This window comes from Penicillium hispanicum, assembly GCF_028827665.1.
Source record: "Penicillium hispanicum strain IBT 35686 chromosome Unknown utg000003l_segment0_segment0, whole genome shotgun sequence".
Classification (NCBI taxonomy): domain Eukaryota; kingdom Fungi; phylum Ascomycota; class Eurotiomycetes; order Eurotiales; family Aspergillaceae; genus Penicillium; species Penicillium hispanicum.
In genome coordinates, this window is record NW_026623195.1 from 2,044,946 (window position 1) to 2,060,183 (window position 15,238).

Here is a 15,238-nt window from a genome sequence, read left to right on the forward strand (position 1 = left end):
ACAGCTCAGAACATGGCTGCATTCCAGAGCCGTGGCTTTTACGCATACCTGCAGATATGAGATTATCTTGTTGGCACTGGTTCAGTCAGGTATATACACTAATATCGACAAAACATCACAGCGTATCACGCGTAGGAAGCCCAGCCTAGAGATAAGTTTCAGTCAGTGAATTCGTCCAAAACGTTTGAAGAGAACATACCACAATAGAGCACCGCAAGGTTCTTTTCGTCCGTTGCTTGTTGTATCAGCTCATTCACAGTGGCAGTAGCACTCAGTGTTTTGCTCAACTTTTTTGCAACCACTGTCAAAGCTCGGTCAGCCTCGCTCGGTTCATTTGTAGAAGATTTCTCCGTGGTGGCGCCGGGAATGACAGGCGGTCCATCTTCGGCCTCTTGGTTGTCTTGCATCTTCTTCATTCGGAGAGGCGATAGAGTCCAGCTGTACAGCGGATCGTAGCGAAGCACGTCGAGGATTGTCATGATACTGTACGACTCTTGCCGAAGAGCTTCCAGCGTGAACTCGCAGCAGCGCCGGAAGACACCCTCGGTTTTGGTGATACCAAATCCATCCACAAGATCTCGGGTCAGTCGGAAGGGCACCACCTCCGGTACAGGCAGAATACGCCCCTGTTCGAAGGCCACGCCCAGATCAATATGCACCACTTCTCCTGTTTTCTCGTCCAACAGGATGTTGTGCCCATGACGGTCACCCAGCCCCAGCACATGCCCAAGAATTGAGATTGCAGCCGTGCTTCTTGTGTACGCGATTCGTTTGTTAAACCAGTCATCCGGGTTGTTGAACCTCTCCATAAAGAAGTATCTCATCACGGGATGGAAATGCTCAGTCACCTGGCGGTATGTCCGGACTCGTTGTTCAAAGGACCTGGTTTGTACATCGGCGATGTGCTTTCGGCAAACATTGGGCTTCATATCCTTTGGGAAATACCGCTGGTGGGCAGGCATCAGATAGTCATGCAAGGGGATTGTGTTGGGAACAAACTCAATGATGCCAGCATTGAGTGTCAATGGAAGAACTTTGTAGGTTCGAATGCCGAGATTGCGCTGGCGAGTGGGCTGATGATCTTTGAGCAGACTGCTGACTTGTTCAAATACTTGCTCCATGATTGCGTCCTGACGCAAGTCATCATTTCCTCCTTTGTACTGCACTTTGTTAACGTGGTTCGGAATTAATGGTTATCTGATATATCTTACCAACTGCTTATACCGCACCCCATCAGTGGCGACAGAAGTGACGATTTTTGGCGCGCTGACGCCAGATGCAATGGTAAATTCGGGATAGAAATTGGCAACTGTTGGAATTTGGCTGTAGTCTCGATCGGCTCGGAGTTTGATCTTCATCGTAGGCGGCGGCAATTTGTAGGTAACTGTGTCTTGCCCAAGCCGCTGTCCTGTCAAGATTTTCTTCAAGGGAATCTTCGCGCCGCTCTTGTATTTGCTGTCTGGCTTTTCGATTGCGAACCGTACGTAGGTGATATTCATGTTATGAATGGCAACCCACATTGAGCCCATTTCTTTGTGGTTCTTCAAGCGATCCACCAGCTTGTTTGCAGCACGGAAGCGAGAATGAGAGGACGGGTCTTTTCCTCCCTTGGACTTGCTGCTGGCAAAGATCTGATACATGCCGTGGAACGGGTGCTCAACGCAGATTTGAAACACGAGTCCCGTGAGCAGTGATTGGAAGTCATCGGATGTGTCGAGAAGGCGAGAGGAAAGCTGGTTCATAAGGGGCGCAAATTTATAGCTTGGTACCTCGTGAAGGTATCGAGCGACAGCTGTGTTCGCGGTCTTGCTGTCTGATTTGTCGAGCCAGAGTGCGCAAAATCGAAGAGCATCATTGTTATATGCATCACTTTCTCGAAGAGCAAGGAGATAGTTTTCGAGACACTGTTGCAAGAAAGCTTCTCGGCCTCGTAGTAAGCGCTGATATTCTCGGTCATCAAGATCGAACCACTGTTTTGTCTTGGCGCGGAAGATCCTGAGGGACTCCTTCTCTCTACCCTCGGCATTCTTCATCATATCTTCAAGGCCGATAAGTTCTTTCTCCTTGCGATCGCGGAGCTGCACAACTCGCTTGAAGTCCTCCAACCCATCAGGGTTTAGTAGCTGCTGGTCACAAAAGGTCGCAAACCCGTGGAAGACTCGCCCGGCAGTCTCACCCTCCGATGCTCCTTTCAGTTCTTTGACGGCTGGTGATAGATAATCGTGGAGGATAGATTCGGGTTTCTCAAGACGTGCCTCGGCGACATGGTGACCCTATTAATATAGCATTAACTCCTGGTGCGTGGTAATTAGTCTAATCCCATGGCCGACTTACCAATGTTACCAGCAACTCAGAGCGGCTAATGGGAATAGCTTGTTTGTGCAAGTCCCCTTGGCCCTTTAGCTGTTGAAGCATTCTAATTGACGCAGTCATCTCGCCCTGGTCCCATAGAACGTTGGCCAGGTCAAACTGGGCAGCCCCGTCGATATTGATCCCCAAATCAGCACAGGGCCCTGCGAGCTTCGAGAGGTTGATTGCAGATTTTAAAGACGCCTGGGACACCCCGTGGCTTCTCGTTATCTCCAATGATTGCCGAAAGACCTTCGCCTCGAGCAAGCGCGATTCTCCCAGGCCAAAGCTTGGCATGGATCTCAGGAACTCCTTCTTCCTGATAGATGAAGCCAATGCCTCGTGCCAGCTTAGAATTTCCCCAACCTCGTGATAGCTACTACAGTTAGAATAGACTCGGAGCCTCGGGGTGTCCAAGGTTGCAAGGGCATTACCTCTCCGTTTTCAACCAATTGCTTCTGGCTGTGATTTTGCTCCATTCCTTTTCCATACCCCCCAATGTGGTTGATTGGAGAACATCACTCATCTCGGCCATGATACCCAGAGCCCGCATTGAGTTCCGCAGTTGGATTGCCGATTGACTAGAGTTGACCAGAAAATTCAGAGTGGTAAGCAGACAATCATCGATGCAACCAGAGACTTCCACCAATGATGTAGAGGCATTCAGACTCTGGAAAGTACGGAAGACCATTGCTGGTGGCGACAAATCCAAAGGCGATACAGGAATATCCCATTGTTGCAAGCTTGTTGCGCCTTGCAACGTGCTCTCAAAGGACACTGGCAGTTGATTTGAATTTCCAGGGGCAGATAGCATCGTATTGGCAATTCCTTGCAGGTTAGTTGAGTTCAAAGCCTTCAAGACTCCAAAAGGATTGGCGTTTCCCGACATCTGGATTTGGCTGTCATACTGGGCGCTCTGGAAGAGAAGATTCTTGAAACCCGAGCTTTCGTACTCAAGCCTTTCCATCACTGTAGTCAGGGAAGAGCTTTGTTGGATTCCATAGAACAAGTCTGGATCATCAATGTTTTTGAAAACACTGTGAAGAAGTCCAGCCGGGGGTTCGTATTTCGCAATGGATGACCGGCGAGAGCCTGAAACAACCCTGGTCGCCTCTATCTCAAGGAAGAGAAGTGAGATCTTCTGTAAGCCACACTGGTTTGCAGCCGCCGATGCTTCCCCGTAATCAATGTCGAGCCATTTATCACGCTCGACTATTGTTGATTCATCGGGCATCGACTGGTTGCGAAGGTAAAGAATGCAGCTGATGACAAGACGAGCATGAGGAATCGTCTCTTCACGAACCTCACTCAAGATTTGTTTAAAGGCGTCAGATATCATTGACCGGATTTGATCCCTTTCCCCCTTTCTGCCAAGAGAACATCATGGGTGATGTACGGCAACAATTGAACTGCCAGTCCAGGGATCACATGGAGACACTTGCGCAAGGAGCCAATGACTGGGTCCTCCAGGGCGTTTCTCGACAGACAAAGAGCAGTGTTGCAAGCCCATTCAGTCACAGTCAATCCAGATAGATCACCATTCACGTAATTGCATTGTTCAAGCTCTGATGGTGAAAATCGGATCGCGGGGCAGATGTATGGACTCCAGAGAAGAGCCTTCATCAAAGATTCAGGAATGACTTCAGCACATCTTTCCAACTCCGGGAGATTGGCAACGTTACTGAAGATGAGCTGCAGTGTCCGTTCGATTAAGCCAGCTTCTGAGTGATTGTGGGTCGGTAACTGATCACGAAGCACCTCAAGAATGTTGGCTTTGGAGTAGCAGTGTACATCAGACAGCTCACTCAGCCTGGGCGTCTCAAATAAAGCAAGGTCTTCTTCTCGCAGCAATCTTTCACTTATCTGGCCAGTAGCAGCAAAGGAGCGGCCGATAGCCCGAGCAGCCCATAAGCGATAGTCTGGGCCAGCATCGAACTTATGAAGAGTATCCCACAATGAAACCATGTATGCAGTCATGTCGGCATCATTCTCGGGGGTGTGATCAGGACTCTCAAATGTAGATGATCGCCTAAAATCAGAAAATAGCAATGATAGAATAAGATCACCCATCTGCTTTTCCAAGAGGGGATGCCCACTCTCTCGGTCTTTAAGCAGTTCAAAAACCAGATCTTTGTCGCTGGGGTTGCATTGGGAATTATCACGGTTGGAAATCCGCTGAGACAGATCCAACAATCGAGCAAAAAATTCTTTAACTTCTGGGCTCCAGTCTGCAGAACTGCAATAATTTGCCCAGTTGCAAAGCCAGTCGTAAAACTTCTGGGAATTTCCAAGCACTGACCGGAACTGACCTTTTTGGGTTACGCCCTGTGGAGATATAGAAAAAACTTTGCGAAGGGTGACGAATGTGCAGACACAAGTCCCTGCCATGAAGCCGGGTTTCTGTATCAAATATGGTTTGCCGGCTTCAAGAAGATACCAGAATATCCCTAGGGCATCTTGGGAACAGAGTACATCACTCAGGTATGGCCGAAGAGCGTGAAGCAGCATCTCAAATGGATAATCCTGAAGCATGGCAGGACCAGCCAGGCAAACCAAGATCCTGATCTTCCGAAGGACAGAGCATGTATGAAGTGATCCCAACGCAGGATGTATTGATTCGAGCAATGACCTGCACACGAAGACAACTAACGTTGGTGTCCATATTGAGTCGAGCTCAAATCCTGCACGTTTGCAAAGGAAGTCAAGCTCATCCAGAAGGTAACGAGCGCGGAATGACGGCTGCTGGTTTGCAGGAAGAGCACTTACTGGATCACACTTGTCAGTGATTTTGGTTTGGATGTCAAGTGCATATCGGAAATTTGGCCGCTTGGACAATGCTCGCTCGATTTGATCGTAGCGATCGAGCGATTGGAAGAAGATTGCGATTATTTCAGGGAAGTGTCCCTCGACAAGTGCCATGAATCTATCAACACCGAAAAGCTTCCTCAGTCGGATTTCCACGCCCTTGGGCTGGCTGCCCTGTTCAGGTGGAGTACTGATATCTCGTGCAATACAGTACGCTTCCACTTTGTGGAACGAGCCCTCCAGAAGCTCAATCTGGGTTGTTTCGAGATAGCTTGCAAATTCCTCTATTTCAGCTTCTTTTGCACGCATCATCATCTGCCCAAGGATCTCATCTTTCACGTCAACCAGCATTTCTTTGAGATCAATGTACCCAAATATACTGAATGGCATGGCAGTGACAGCTTGAGTCTCCGTCCAGGTGTAGAGTATTTGAGACGCAAAGAGCCGAAACAATTGTTTGGCATCACGCAACCCAAGAGCTTTTGAGACACGTTGCATGCATTTCTTTGCGTATCCCAAAGAGGACGGCACCTGAGCCGGCGTCTCGAACATATGGTATATGCTTCTGCGTAGCAAGGTGTGCCATTCAGAGGCCATGTGAGATAGTACAATCAAGCGGAGGGCAATTCCTTCAGTCCAGTCCGGGTCCCTGGGCAAGCTCTCCAATACATCGTCAAAGATGGCATCGTGATCTTTGAAAAGAAAACTTTTGAAGAGCGCTGGAATGAAATTGGCAACGCTGAACTTGACCTCGACATCTCCAGCTTGGAGAATGGTGAAAAGACTTGTCCGTGGAGATGGAAGAGATTGCTCGTTGCCATATGTGTGAGACATGTCGAGCACCGTCTGTATCAATTCAGAGAGAACAATGTAGACCTTGGGTGACGCTCGTTTTCGAGCCAGTAAAACCTCCATGAACCAGCTGTACAGGTCCATTGCCGAGTCACTGAAAATGTCATTTTGTGAAGTCACCCAAGCAGTAGCAAACGAATTCATCATTCGGATACAAATGATCTGAGAGGTTTCACAACGTTCCATCTCATAGGATTGAAGACATTTCTCCCCCACATCTTCGAGGATTCGGAGAAGATCTTCCCTCTGCAGGAACGCACAAAGGTGATAAGTATGGGGTAAAATACATTTGGCAGATACTAGATCCGCCTCGTTCATGCTAGTTAGATACTCAACCAGAGCCGGGCAAGACCATGGCCTGGAAATATCATCTTGAAACTCTGTTTTCAGCAAAATCGACAGTTGGAGCGTCACACAGCGCTGGAAACTAGAGACATCTGGAAACAGAGGTACTGAATCTCGGTTCGAGGAAAGGATTGCCTCCTCGATGACCTGTTGATGTCGAGGCGTCAATTGATCATCCAAGTCCATTAAATCTCTCTGCGGTGAAGATTCTTCTTTGGGTTTTTGACGATTATCCTCCAGTATACTGGCAAGTGGACCAAGAAGAGGAGAGAGACCTTTCCGCACAACCGAATTGGAATCCAGTATGGATGAAGGAACAAGGGGCCAGAGTATTTCAAGGCAAGGCTGCAGATAATTCAACTGATTGGACGCCAGAAAGCCGCATATACCGTCCCAGAGAGTATCGCAATTCTGCTGTACATCGTGTATTCGGGATCGTAAGTTCTGGGGAAGACACGCCCCATATAGGGCAGAAACGATGCAGAAAGCGCTCAGTATCTGTAATGAATCTGTGGTGACGTGGTGGGATTTATCCTCGGTTATCGCTTTCCAGGTTTGAAGGAACATCTCCGACTTTGATCTCAATAACTCGAGAACCACAATGTCGTCAGCATCTTGTTGGTTTGATTGTTTCAAAGACCATGACTGGTCGCAAATCCATGGATCGGAGTGACTAAATGCTGCCTCAACATCAAAGAGATACTCCAAAAGCTTTTGGTTGGCATGGAAAAAAAACCAGGTCCTAGCCACAAGTCCCGAAGGCCCTGCTTGTTGCAGATAGGGAAGGAAAAAAGGTCGACTAGTGCATGCCAGCAAAAGACTAAGCAAGTCAAGTGGGCGCGCAAACATGGCGACTTGGGCTGTTTGAATTCGGTCTGTAACGGTGCCTATGATATCAAGATGAGCTAGTTGCGCTGTTTACGATGCTCTTGAAGCCCATACCAATGGTCCACACTTCTCTTAGCCAGCTACAAATCTGCGTTGAGCAATTCTGAGCTGAGCTCGGGCTGAGCTGTCCTTTCCTCCGTGATATGAGCGCCCACAGCCCCAAAGACGCATCTGAGATGGCAGAGGGTCCACTCAAGCTAGCAGACCCAAGCATTGACCGTATGGCTTCAGTCGCATTCGAATATTCCAGTAAGTCTGCTTCTAGAATAGAGCCCACAAGTTCGCAAGCAGCCCTGGATGTAAGAAAGGATGAGAAGGCGCGAGTCGCAAGATCCATAGCCCCTGACCAGCAGCCTTTTAGTGACCGGGTCTGGGCATGAGGACCAGCGGCGATACTATCTCAAAAGTAATTAGCGAAAACATCATAACTTTAGATCTGGCTATCCCCACCTTGTCAGCGCAATCATTGTCCAGGAGGAGACTGCACTGTTATCATCAAGGATATGAGGAACGAGACGCAGGGCAAGGGACTCTTTTCTTTCAAGCTCGATCTCATTTTCAAGGAAAGGAATTAGTTGCAGTGCACAGATCCTTTGACTTCCTGTTGCCGATACGGCATCTCGAAGAACGTCATCAATTCCAGAACTGAAACGTTGACGCTTGTTCGAGGCTTCGTGAGTGGAGTTGTGTTGTAGAGTGCACATGGCGACATCCTCCGATAGCTTTAATAAATTGGCAATGGCCCAGATAACTGTCCAGCTGTGCTCTGATCGAGTGTTTCCAAGACGAGGTCCATAGATGGGTCGATGTTGATTCACGGAAGTCTTATAAAACACTGTCTCGTCGATTTGCAAGAGCTCCTTTTCGGATCGCTTGACATACTCCGAGAAGAGGGACTCTGTCAGTCCCTCGATCAGACGTGCCAGCGACTCAGATGGGTCATTTCGAGCGGCATGGACGAGAACAACCATGCAAAGCATCACGCAGACAAGTAACTCATCCTTCAGGCTCTGAAGCTTAGTGGCCCATAAGCGTCGAATTACTGGGACCAAGCCTAACAGAGACAGACGCACCAGCTCTGACTGATCGAACAACACTTTTGAAACGACTGTATTGATGCTACTGAACGCAAGTTGATGTGCATTTCCAGCCATCATAGATCGCGACTTGACGAATTCCACAAGCCCGTTCAGGATGTTCTCGGCTGCTGCTTGGACAGGAGCGCTGGGACTTGTGGTCAGGAGCTGGATACAGACTACAACCTCCCCAATGGCATTCCTATCGCCCGCAGACTTCTCCCTGGAGGTCGGCGCAGGGGTCATTCTGGAGGGGGTCGAACGACTGTCGCTAGCATCTAGTGTGTCCTCGGGGGCAGATCGATGCCCACTGCGAATGCTGAGCTGACTCTCTTCACTCTCTTGGAGTTCGATGGCTGCGAGACAGAAATCGATGAGCTTTTCCCATTCGGAATCACCGAGATGCTCGGTGTGGGGTGAGTAGCGGAGGAGGGAAGTTAAGCACTTGGTATAGTCCACACTAAGGGATTCCCATAGGCCTTCTCCAGGAATCGGGATAGTGTCAGTAACATGATCAATGATCGCACGGACAGTCTTTGTCCTCAAATTGCGCAGTAATATATCAACAGCTATCCGAAGCACAGATGCACATGTCGAAAGCCGCGAGGCGGAAGAGGTCACGGTGCTCTTGGAAGTCGAGCGCTGAGCCTTGTTGAAAGCCGATTTTTCGAGCGCGATGCAGCGAAAGAGGGATTCGAAAATCTTGTGGCAGCCCTTGTCGTTGAGACCCAACCTAGTAGAATCCAACCACAAATTAGCATCCAGTGTCGGTCATCGCACAAGTTGGGTACTTACAGGGCCGAGCTTTGTTTGTTCTGTAGCAAAATATGTTTCAAATCTGGAAAGGCCATCAGCTCTCGCAATTGAGAAGTGAAGGAAATCAGTCTCCAGCAAACCTGCTAAACCATCAGTGCGCTCCTTCAGCCTGTCCGACGACAGCAGCGCGAGCGCCTTGTCGACGAATATCTCCCCCATTGTGTTGGGCGAAACAGCGCTCGCTTTGAGCGTTGGTAGCAAGTCAACATTGACAGCTCATGGCCTCGACAGATAATATCTTGTCAGCCAATCATTCTGCGATACAAAATCACGCTGTTTCGGTGTTGTCGCGCACGTCCGGTGTTTGTGGAGCGGCAGAAAACAGGATGACCGCCCGGAATTTTGATCGCGTTCCGCCTTTCCAGAACAAACAGAGCTCTGAGCTACCCTTCCCACCTTCTTCACCCCGCGCCGCCATGGCAGAGCTCCACGAGAACCTGGCAGGCCTGCGTGGCTTGTACCAGGATCTCTCTGCTGTGTCTGATGCCTCGTTTGGGAATATCGAGCGGCTATGCCTTCAATTGGAGACGCATATCGATGACTTCCGAAGACTCCTAGACAAGCCTGCGAAGAGCATTGCCAGTCGCCAATCGGTTCTCTCGGGTGAGTGGCTTACAAGCTGATTTTATATGACTGAGCAATCCATCTCTCGCTGCCCTTGGAAAATCTGCTAATCGTTGTTTCGGACGGTATAGGGAAACTCATGGTTGCGGACGTTGAATACTCGATCAATCAGGAATTCCAACAGGGCGCACTCCAACTGGCCGACGCCTTGAACATTGATGAGCTAGAAGCGGCGGTACTGTTTCTGGCTGCTCAAGAAGATTCTCAGGTTCTAGACCGGCCGCCTCTGATCACTGCAATCATGCGATTCCATGAGCGCCGGCACTTCCTTCTAGAATGTTTACGTCTGATCTTCCACGAGTCCTTCGAGATAGAAGCAGACACTACGGAGGATATTGTGTTGCAAATTCAGGTGATCATGCAAGAGACCTTGGCCCTCGTCTTAGAGATCAAGAACAGCAATCTACAGAACGCATCGCTATTTGCACGGAAAGGCATGAATGCCATGGTGGATATTGAGAAATGGCTGTCTCTCCTTGGGGAGCAGGTTCAGAAGGCCTCGATCGTGGGCCAAGAGGATCGTGATATCATGGAAGCTATCGAATACCAACGGCAAAGTCTTCAGCAACAGCACGAATCGCTTGGGGCTATTCTCTTTTACCTATTTAAGGGCAGCTACACGAGCTCCGAGGACTTCCGAATTCTGATAACCCATCTCAAGAATCTGGAACGTTTCGATGGACTGTTGATCCATTACATGCCTGTCACCATTGCATCCTTTACTCGGTATGGCTCTCCAGAGGGTCCCAATAAACATACGGAGGCACGCAGTTTGCACGCAGTCATTACCATAGCTAAGGATGGCCAAACATGGAAATTCCCAGGCTTTCACGCGGCTATCATTGCTTTGTGGCTGTCAGTCTATAGTGCATGGTACTTCGAGGAAGGTTCCTCTTCGCCTATCCCGGGGGCTAACCCAGAAAAGGAGGCCAAAGAGCACACGAAGATGTTCATGACAGCCCTCGATGATGGTGCCCTCGATTTCATGCTGGCTATTTGCTCCAGTGTCAATAGCGAGGAATGGGCCGACCCAGCACGAAGTGAACTAGTGGCTCTTCTTCTCAAAGAAAGCGTTGTATCTCCCCCAGAATCCGATACTTGCAGCAGCCATATGAAGCATCTTTTGATGGAAAGCTTTGAGGCGTTTGTGGAATCTTGCATTGCAAATATGCCTGATGCTGTGCGAATGCTCAAGTCAGAGGAGGACAGTCAGAGATTGGCCCAAATCACTGCTCTGAGAGAAGGCCTAACATCTAGCCTTCATCGTGGACTAGTCGAGGCACGCACTCATCTTGAATCCCTCTTGATGATCATCTCGTTTGCCTTTGAGCATCGTCAAGAAGCTGCTCGGCAGTTCTGGGAGGATCCCGATAGCAATCTTCACGGCTTTCTCCAATGGGCTTCCAAACGTCAGACCGTTCCTCGAGTCAGCGCTTTTTGTGAAATGCTCTGCTCTATCTCGGAAGGAGAAGAAAATGCGGCTTTTGCCCATAGATTCTTGACAGAAGAGGACAAGTTCATGGGCTCCAAGTTGAAACGATCAACGACCATGAACTGGACACAAATGTTTGCCGAGCTGCGCCTCTATGCGACTCGAGTCACCGAAAAGCCTTCAAGTGGTACCACTCAACAGAGAATGCTGCATGCTCGGAAGCCTGAGCATGTGGACATGAGCGAACCCGAAAGTCCTGTTATGCTGACCTGTTACCTTCGACTCATGGGCCATTTGTGCAAGCAGAGCGGGGCCATTCGGGACTGGATGTTGCAAGATCAAACATTCAACGCCGTGAATACTCTCTTAAAGCTGTGCAGCGGGCCCATCCCTACACATCTCAGAGCAACCACATTTAGTACTCTCGCAGCATTGATGACTGATAAGAAATCTGCTCATGGTAACGACATGTGGCATCACATTGACCAGTGGCTGTCAGGCGGGGCGATGGCGGCTGCTAGTATTGGCAAGCTACCGTATGGGCCCAACACGCCACCACCCGTGTGGCATGAGCAGCAGGCATTGCAGAAAATTGGCGAGACTTTCGATCAGACCAATGCCTTTGTTATTCTCATCAACTCACTGATCACATCCGCTGTCGAGGCGGTCCAAAGCCCATTGTCAGTCTCCTTCCCCGAGTCCTTGGGAGCAACATATCGTATGCCTGGCATCGAGCCCTATGTCGACTTCATTCTGGGACATGCCATGTCTCGCAAAATCCAAGATCTCAACGACTATCAGTCTTACTTGCTCACTTACAACTGCCTGGAGTTTGTGGTGGGGTGTTTGCGAACCTTCAACGAGGATCTTGTCACCGTTCTTAGTCAACCATCTCTCGCGTCCGATTCCGTGGCAACATCATCCGCGCTCGCCACTTACGTTCGCCTTCATCCGTTCGCCCGCGTGATGGAATGGCTTTTCAATGAAGATGTTCTCAAAGCTTTGTTCGCCACTAGTCACCAAGACGTCTCGGAGGTTGCCCAGGCACCATCTGACTCCGTCCTGGTTCTAACTTTGCTCCGTAGTGTGGAAGTGATGAACCTGATTATGGACCTTCAATCGACATATTTCAACATAGTCAAGCCAATGGTCAAAACCCACGCTACAGGAAACAGGACCAATGTCGCCAACTCATCACTTGCTTCATTCGAAGACAGTGTCCTCAGCAATCTCACATTAGTGCCTGCTCTCTGTCTATACTGCGGCACGGGTCACCAGCAGCTTACAGTCGTCTCCATGGCGTTGCTGGAGAAGCTCACGAGCTCCCGCAAGCTAAACAAGATGTCATCACCAGAGTTGACCAAGTGGCAACCCTCGAACAAAATTGTCGAAGTTCTTGCTACCGAGGTGGACGTCGATAGCGTCACGCGCTCGCTCGTCTCACAGATGGATCCAGATCCCCGAGAGTTGGAGTGGGGCTCTCATGCAGCCGGTTATATTATTCGGGAAAGTCTTCTGGCTCTTCTGAACAGCTGTCTGGCAATGATTACAGATCGCCCTACTGTAGCTCACCTCTTACTTGGCTTTAACTGCGTGGGCAATATCCTCGATGTATCAGCGGAAGGTTTGCTCGCACAGCGGATGTCTTTGCTCCATGCCATCATTGGTTTTCTGCAGAGTTATCCCGATGATCTGAACGGAAGCATTACATCGTGGACAGTCCATCTCAAGCGCATGGCTTTTGAGGTTCTCAAACACCTATGGTCCTCAAAACTTGCTACATTCTTCACGCTTAGTGAAATGCGCGCTCATGGTTTCCTTATGACTATGTTTGCTCGACAATCTATTGTTGGGCCTAACACTGCCTGGAATGGTTTTCCCATAGGGTCCGATGAGTTCTGGCTGACCGATGCTACTTCGGCATTGGCCGAGTTCCTGCTTTACCGGAGTCATCTATTTGCGTACACTGCAACCGAAATTCGTTCAGCGGCGAGAGCTGGGTCGCCCACACTTCAGACGGAGATCCTATCAACCTTGCTGGGAAACTCAATCTTAAACAACGGAGATTCCATTAACAACCCATCCGTATTTGGTTTGTTCGATTTCGCGGATCTCGATGTTGCGCGCGAATTCGGTGTACCGAACCTTTCATTCCTTGGCCATATTGCTCTCGACGTATGCGCAAAGCAAGAAGAGGACACTCTAATCCTTTACAATGTTGCCGAGATTGAGGAACTCATACAGGTACGAAAAGCCGAATTGCTAGCCAGCGGCCCCATCCGGCCTCAGGAGGAAGAACAGTTTCAAGTGGAAGCAGATCAGTTGAAGGCGTTCATTCTCGCAACTAACCAATCCCGGCAAATTCAACACAATCGCTACCTCGCTCTCCAGTCCTGGGCAGAGCTCATTACCACGATCATCACTTGCTCCGTTCTCGATGACTCCAGCAGGCCAACTTTCATTCTACACGCCGTCCAATTGGTCCTCCCCAAGCTAGAGATTGCGATCGAAGCAGACTCACCGGAAGCCCTTGAGCTAGCACGATTGGCTGAGACATTGATCAGCAAGCTTGCATCCGACATGTCCGCAATTCCTGCCTCTCGGAGTGGCGATGTCATTGACGAGAAGCTCCACCAGCTTTTTCAAGTCTCCACACGTGGTATCATCCTGGCCTCGGGTAATGTGTCATTGAGAGAGATCCTCTATAGCATCTGCTCCTTTTACATCACACGGATCACATCTCATGAATCGACTCTACAAAGTCTACAACGCCATAGTCAGCAGGTAATTAAGACAGCCGGTCCTGGTCTTATCGAGATCATCTGTGATGATGCCTACACTGGTCAAGAGACCTGTCGTGTAGCTGCTCTTCTGCTGTTGAACTGTCTAGCAGTCCTAGACAGCCGCAATGATTGTGTGCTTGCCGAATCAATCTCACAGTCTAACTATTTGAGCCTCTTCATGGATGCGGTCGGGTCATTGCCCGTGGAGTTGCGGAATGCTGAAGCAGCTGGTAAGTTGAGATCTCCTCAATGCCCCTCACACATCTCACGCATGTCTTGGTTAGATACCCCTGTGTTGCTGGCCTACTATGAATCGTTGCTGGCTCTGCTCCAACAGCTTTCTCAGACGAAGAGCGGTGCTACCTATGTCCTCAAATCTGGACTTTTCGAGTCAGTACGCGAATCGCAGCTGTTTGCAGCGGATCCCGATATTGGCATTGGTACGCTCTCCCTTCGATCATTCATTTTTTTTTTCTTCTTTTTTTACTCACAATCAACAGATATCGACAACCCCGATGCTCTTCGGAAGTATTACGATCTCCTTCTGTCTATGATCCGCGTCATCGTCTCTGCGGTCTTCTCCCGAGGCATTCATAATGAACAAATCAAAGCACAAACTCTCCTCTTCATCGCCGAGAACCGACCCTGCATGGTGGGAATCTTCAAGCGATTTGCAAAGATTGGGAGCCGCGCGGCGGCTGACCACCAGGACGCCCTCTGCGAACTTGTCAAGTCTTTTATGGCCCTGGTGACTGCTGCTGACTTCCTTGAGGTCTGTTTCACGCCCTCCTTCACACCACAAGGTCTATCGCTAACTCCCTCCAAGTTCGAGGAGCAAGAAGTGCAACAAACTGCTCAGCCCGTGTTGTTCACCTGAGCTTACATTCGGAAATTTGAAGCTTGCAGGTCAATACGCATGGTCGGGTCCCTATGAAATGACGTGTACTATATGTGGAGTGTAGGTGGGCTGCTTTTTCAGAGGCTAGACGATTTGAGTCTGGTTACGAATCCATCTTCATGTTCAATGATAGGCCTTCCACGTAAAGAGGTGCATTTTGGGTCAGCTGCCCAGGTGGTATCATTCCTCATATTGTAGGTGGTATCGGTCGAGCCTCTTTGAGTCTCCTGAAGAACCATTGTCAGATATATATACCTAGGTAAAGGCCTCAACTTTTTTGGGCAGACGGAGGAGGCTAGTCCAATCAAACACCAAGAAAAGTCTGCCTATTTCAACTCCTCATATGCCACATCCACCATACTGTCTATAT

The 15,238-nt window shown here is 49.4% G+C and overlaps 2 protein-coding genes across 2 annotated transcripts; one reads left to right on the top strand and one right to left on the bottom strand.

Annotated features, from left to right (window-relative positions):
* Nucleotides 1-125: 125 nt before the first annotated feature.
* atmA (DNA-binding protein kinase TEL1) lies at nt 126-9,290 on the bottom strand (the record flags this gene model as incomplete). The annotated part of the gene is made up of 10 exons (XM_056942374.1): nt 126-145; nt 200-1,160; nt 1,212-2,273; nt 2,335-2,725; nt 2,784-3,642; nt 3,693-7,238; nt 7,294-7,634; nt 7,690-9,048; nt 9,111-9,153; nt 9,212-9,290. The coding sequence occupies 10 exons, from the start codon at nt 9,288-9,290 to the stop codon at nt 126-128; spliced, it is 8,661 nt and encodes a 2,886-aa protein (XP_056802257.1).
* Nucleotides 9,291-9,547: 257 nt separating this feature from the next.
* On the top strand, nt 9,548-14,847 carry N7459_003191 (nuclear pore complex Nup192/Nup205 family protein; the record flags this gene model as incomplete). The annotated part of the gene is made up of 4 exons (XM_056942375.1): nt 9,548-9,734; nt 9,827-14,200; nt 14,255-14,410; nt 14,471-14,847. 4 exons carry the CDS (start codon nt 9,548-9,550, stop codon nt 14,845-14,847), a joined length of 5,094 nt encoding a protein of 1,697 aa, XP_056802258.1.
* Between the last annotated feature and the right edge of the window lie 391 nt (nt 14,848-15,238).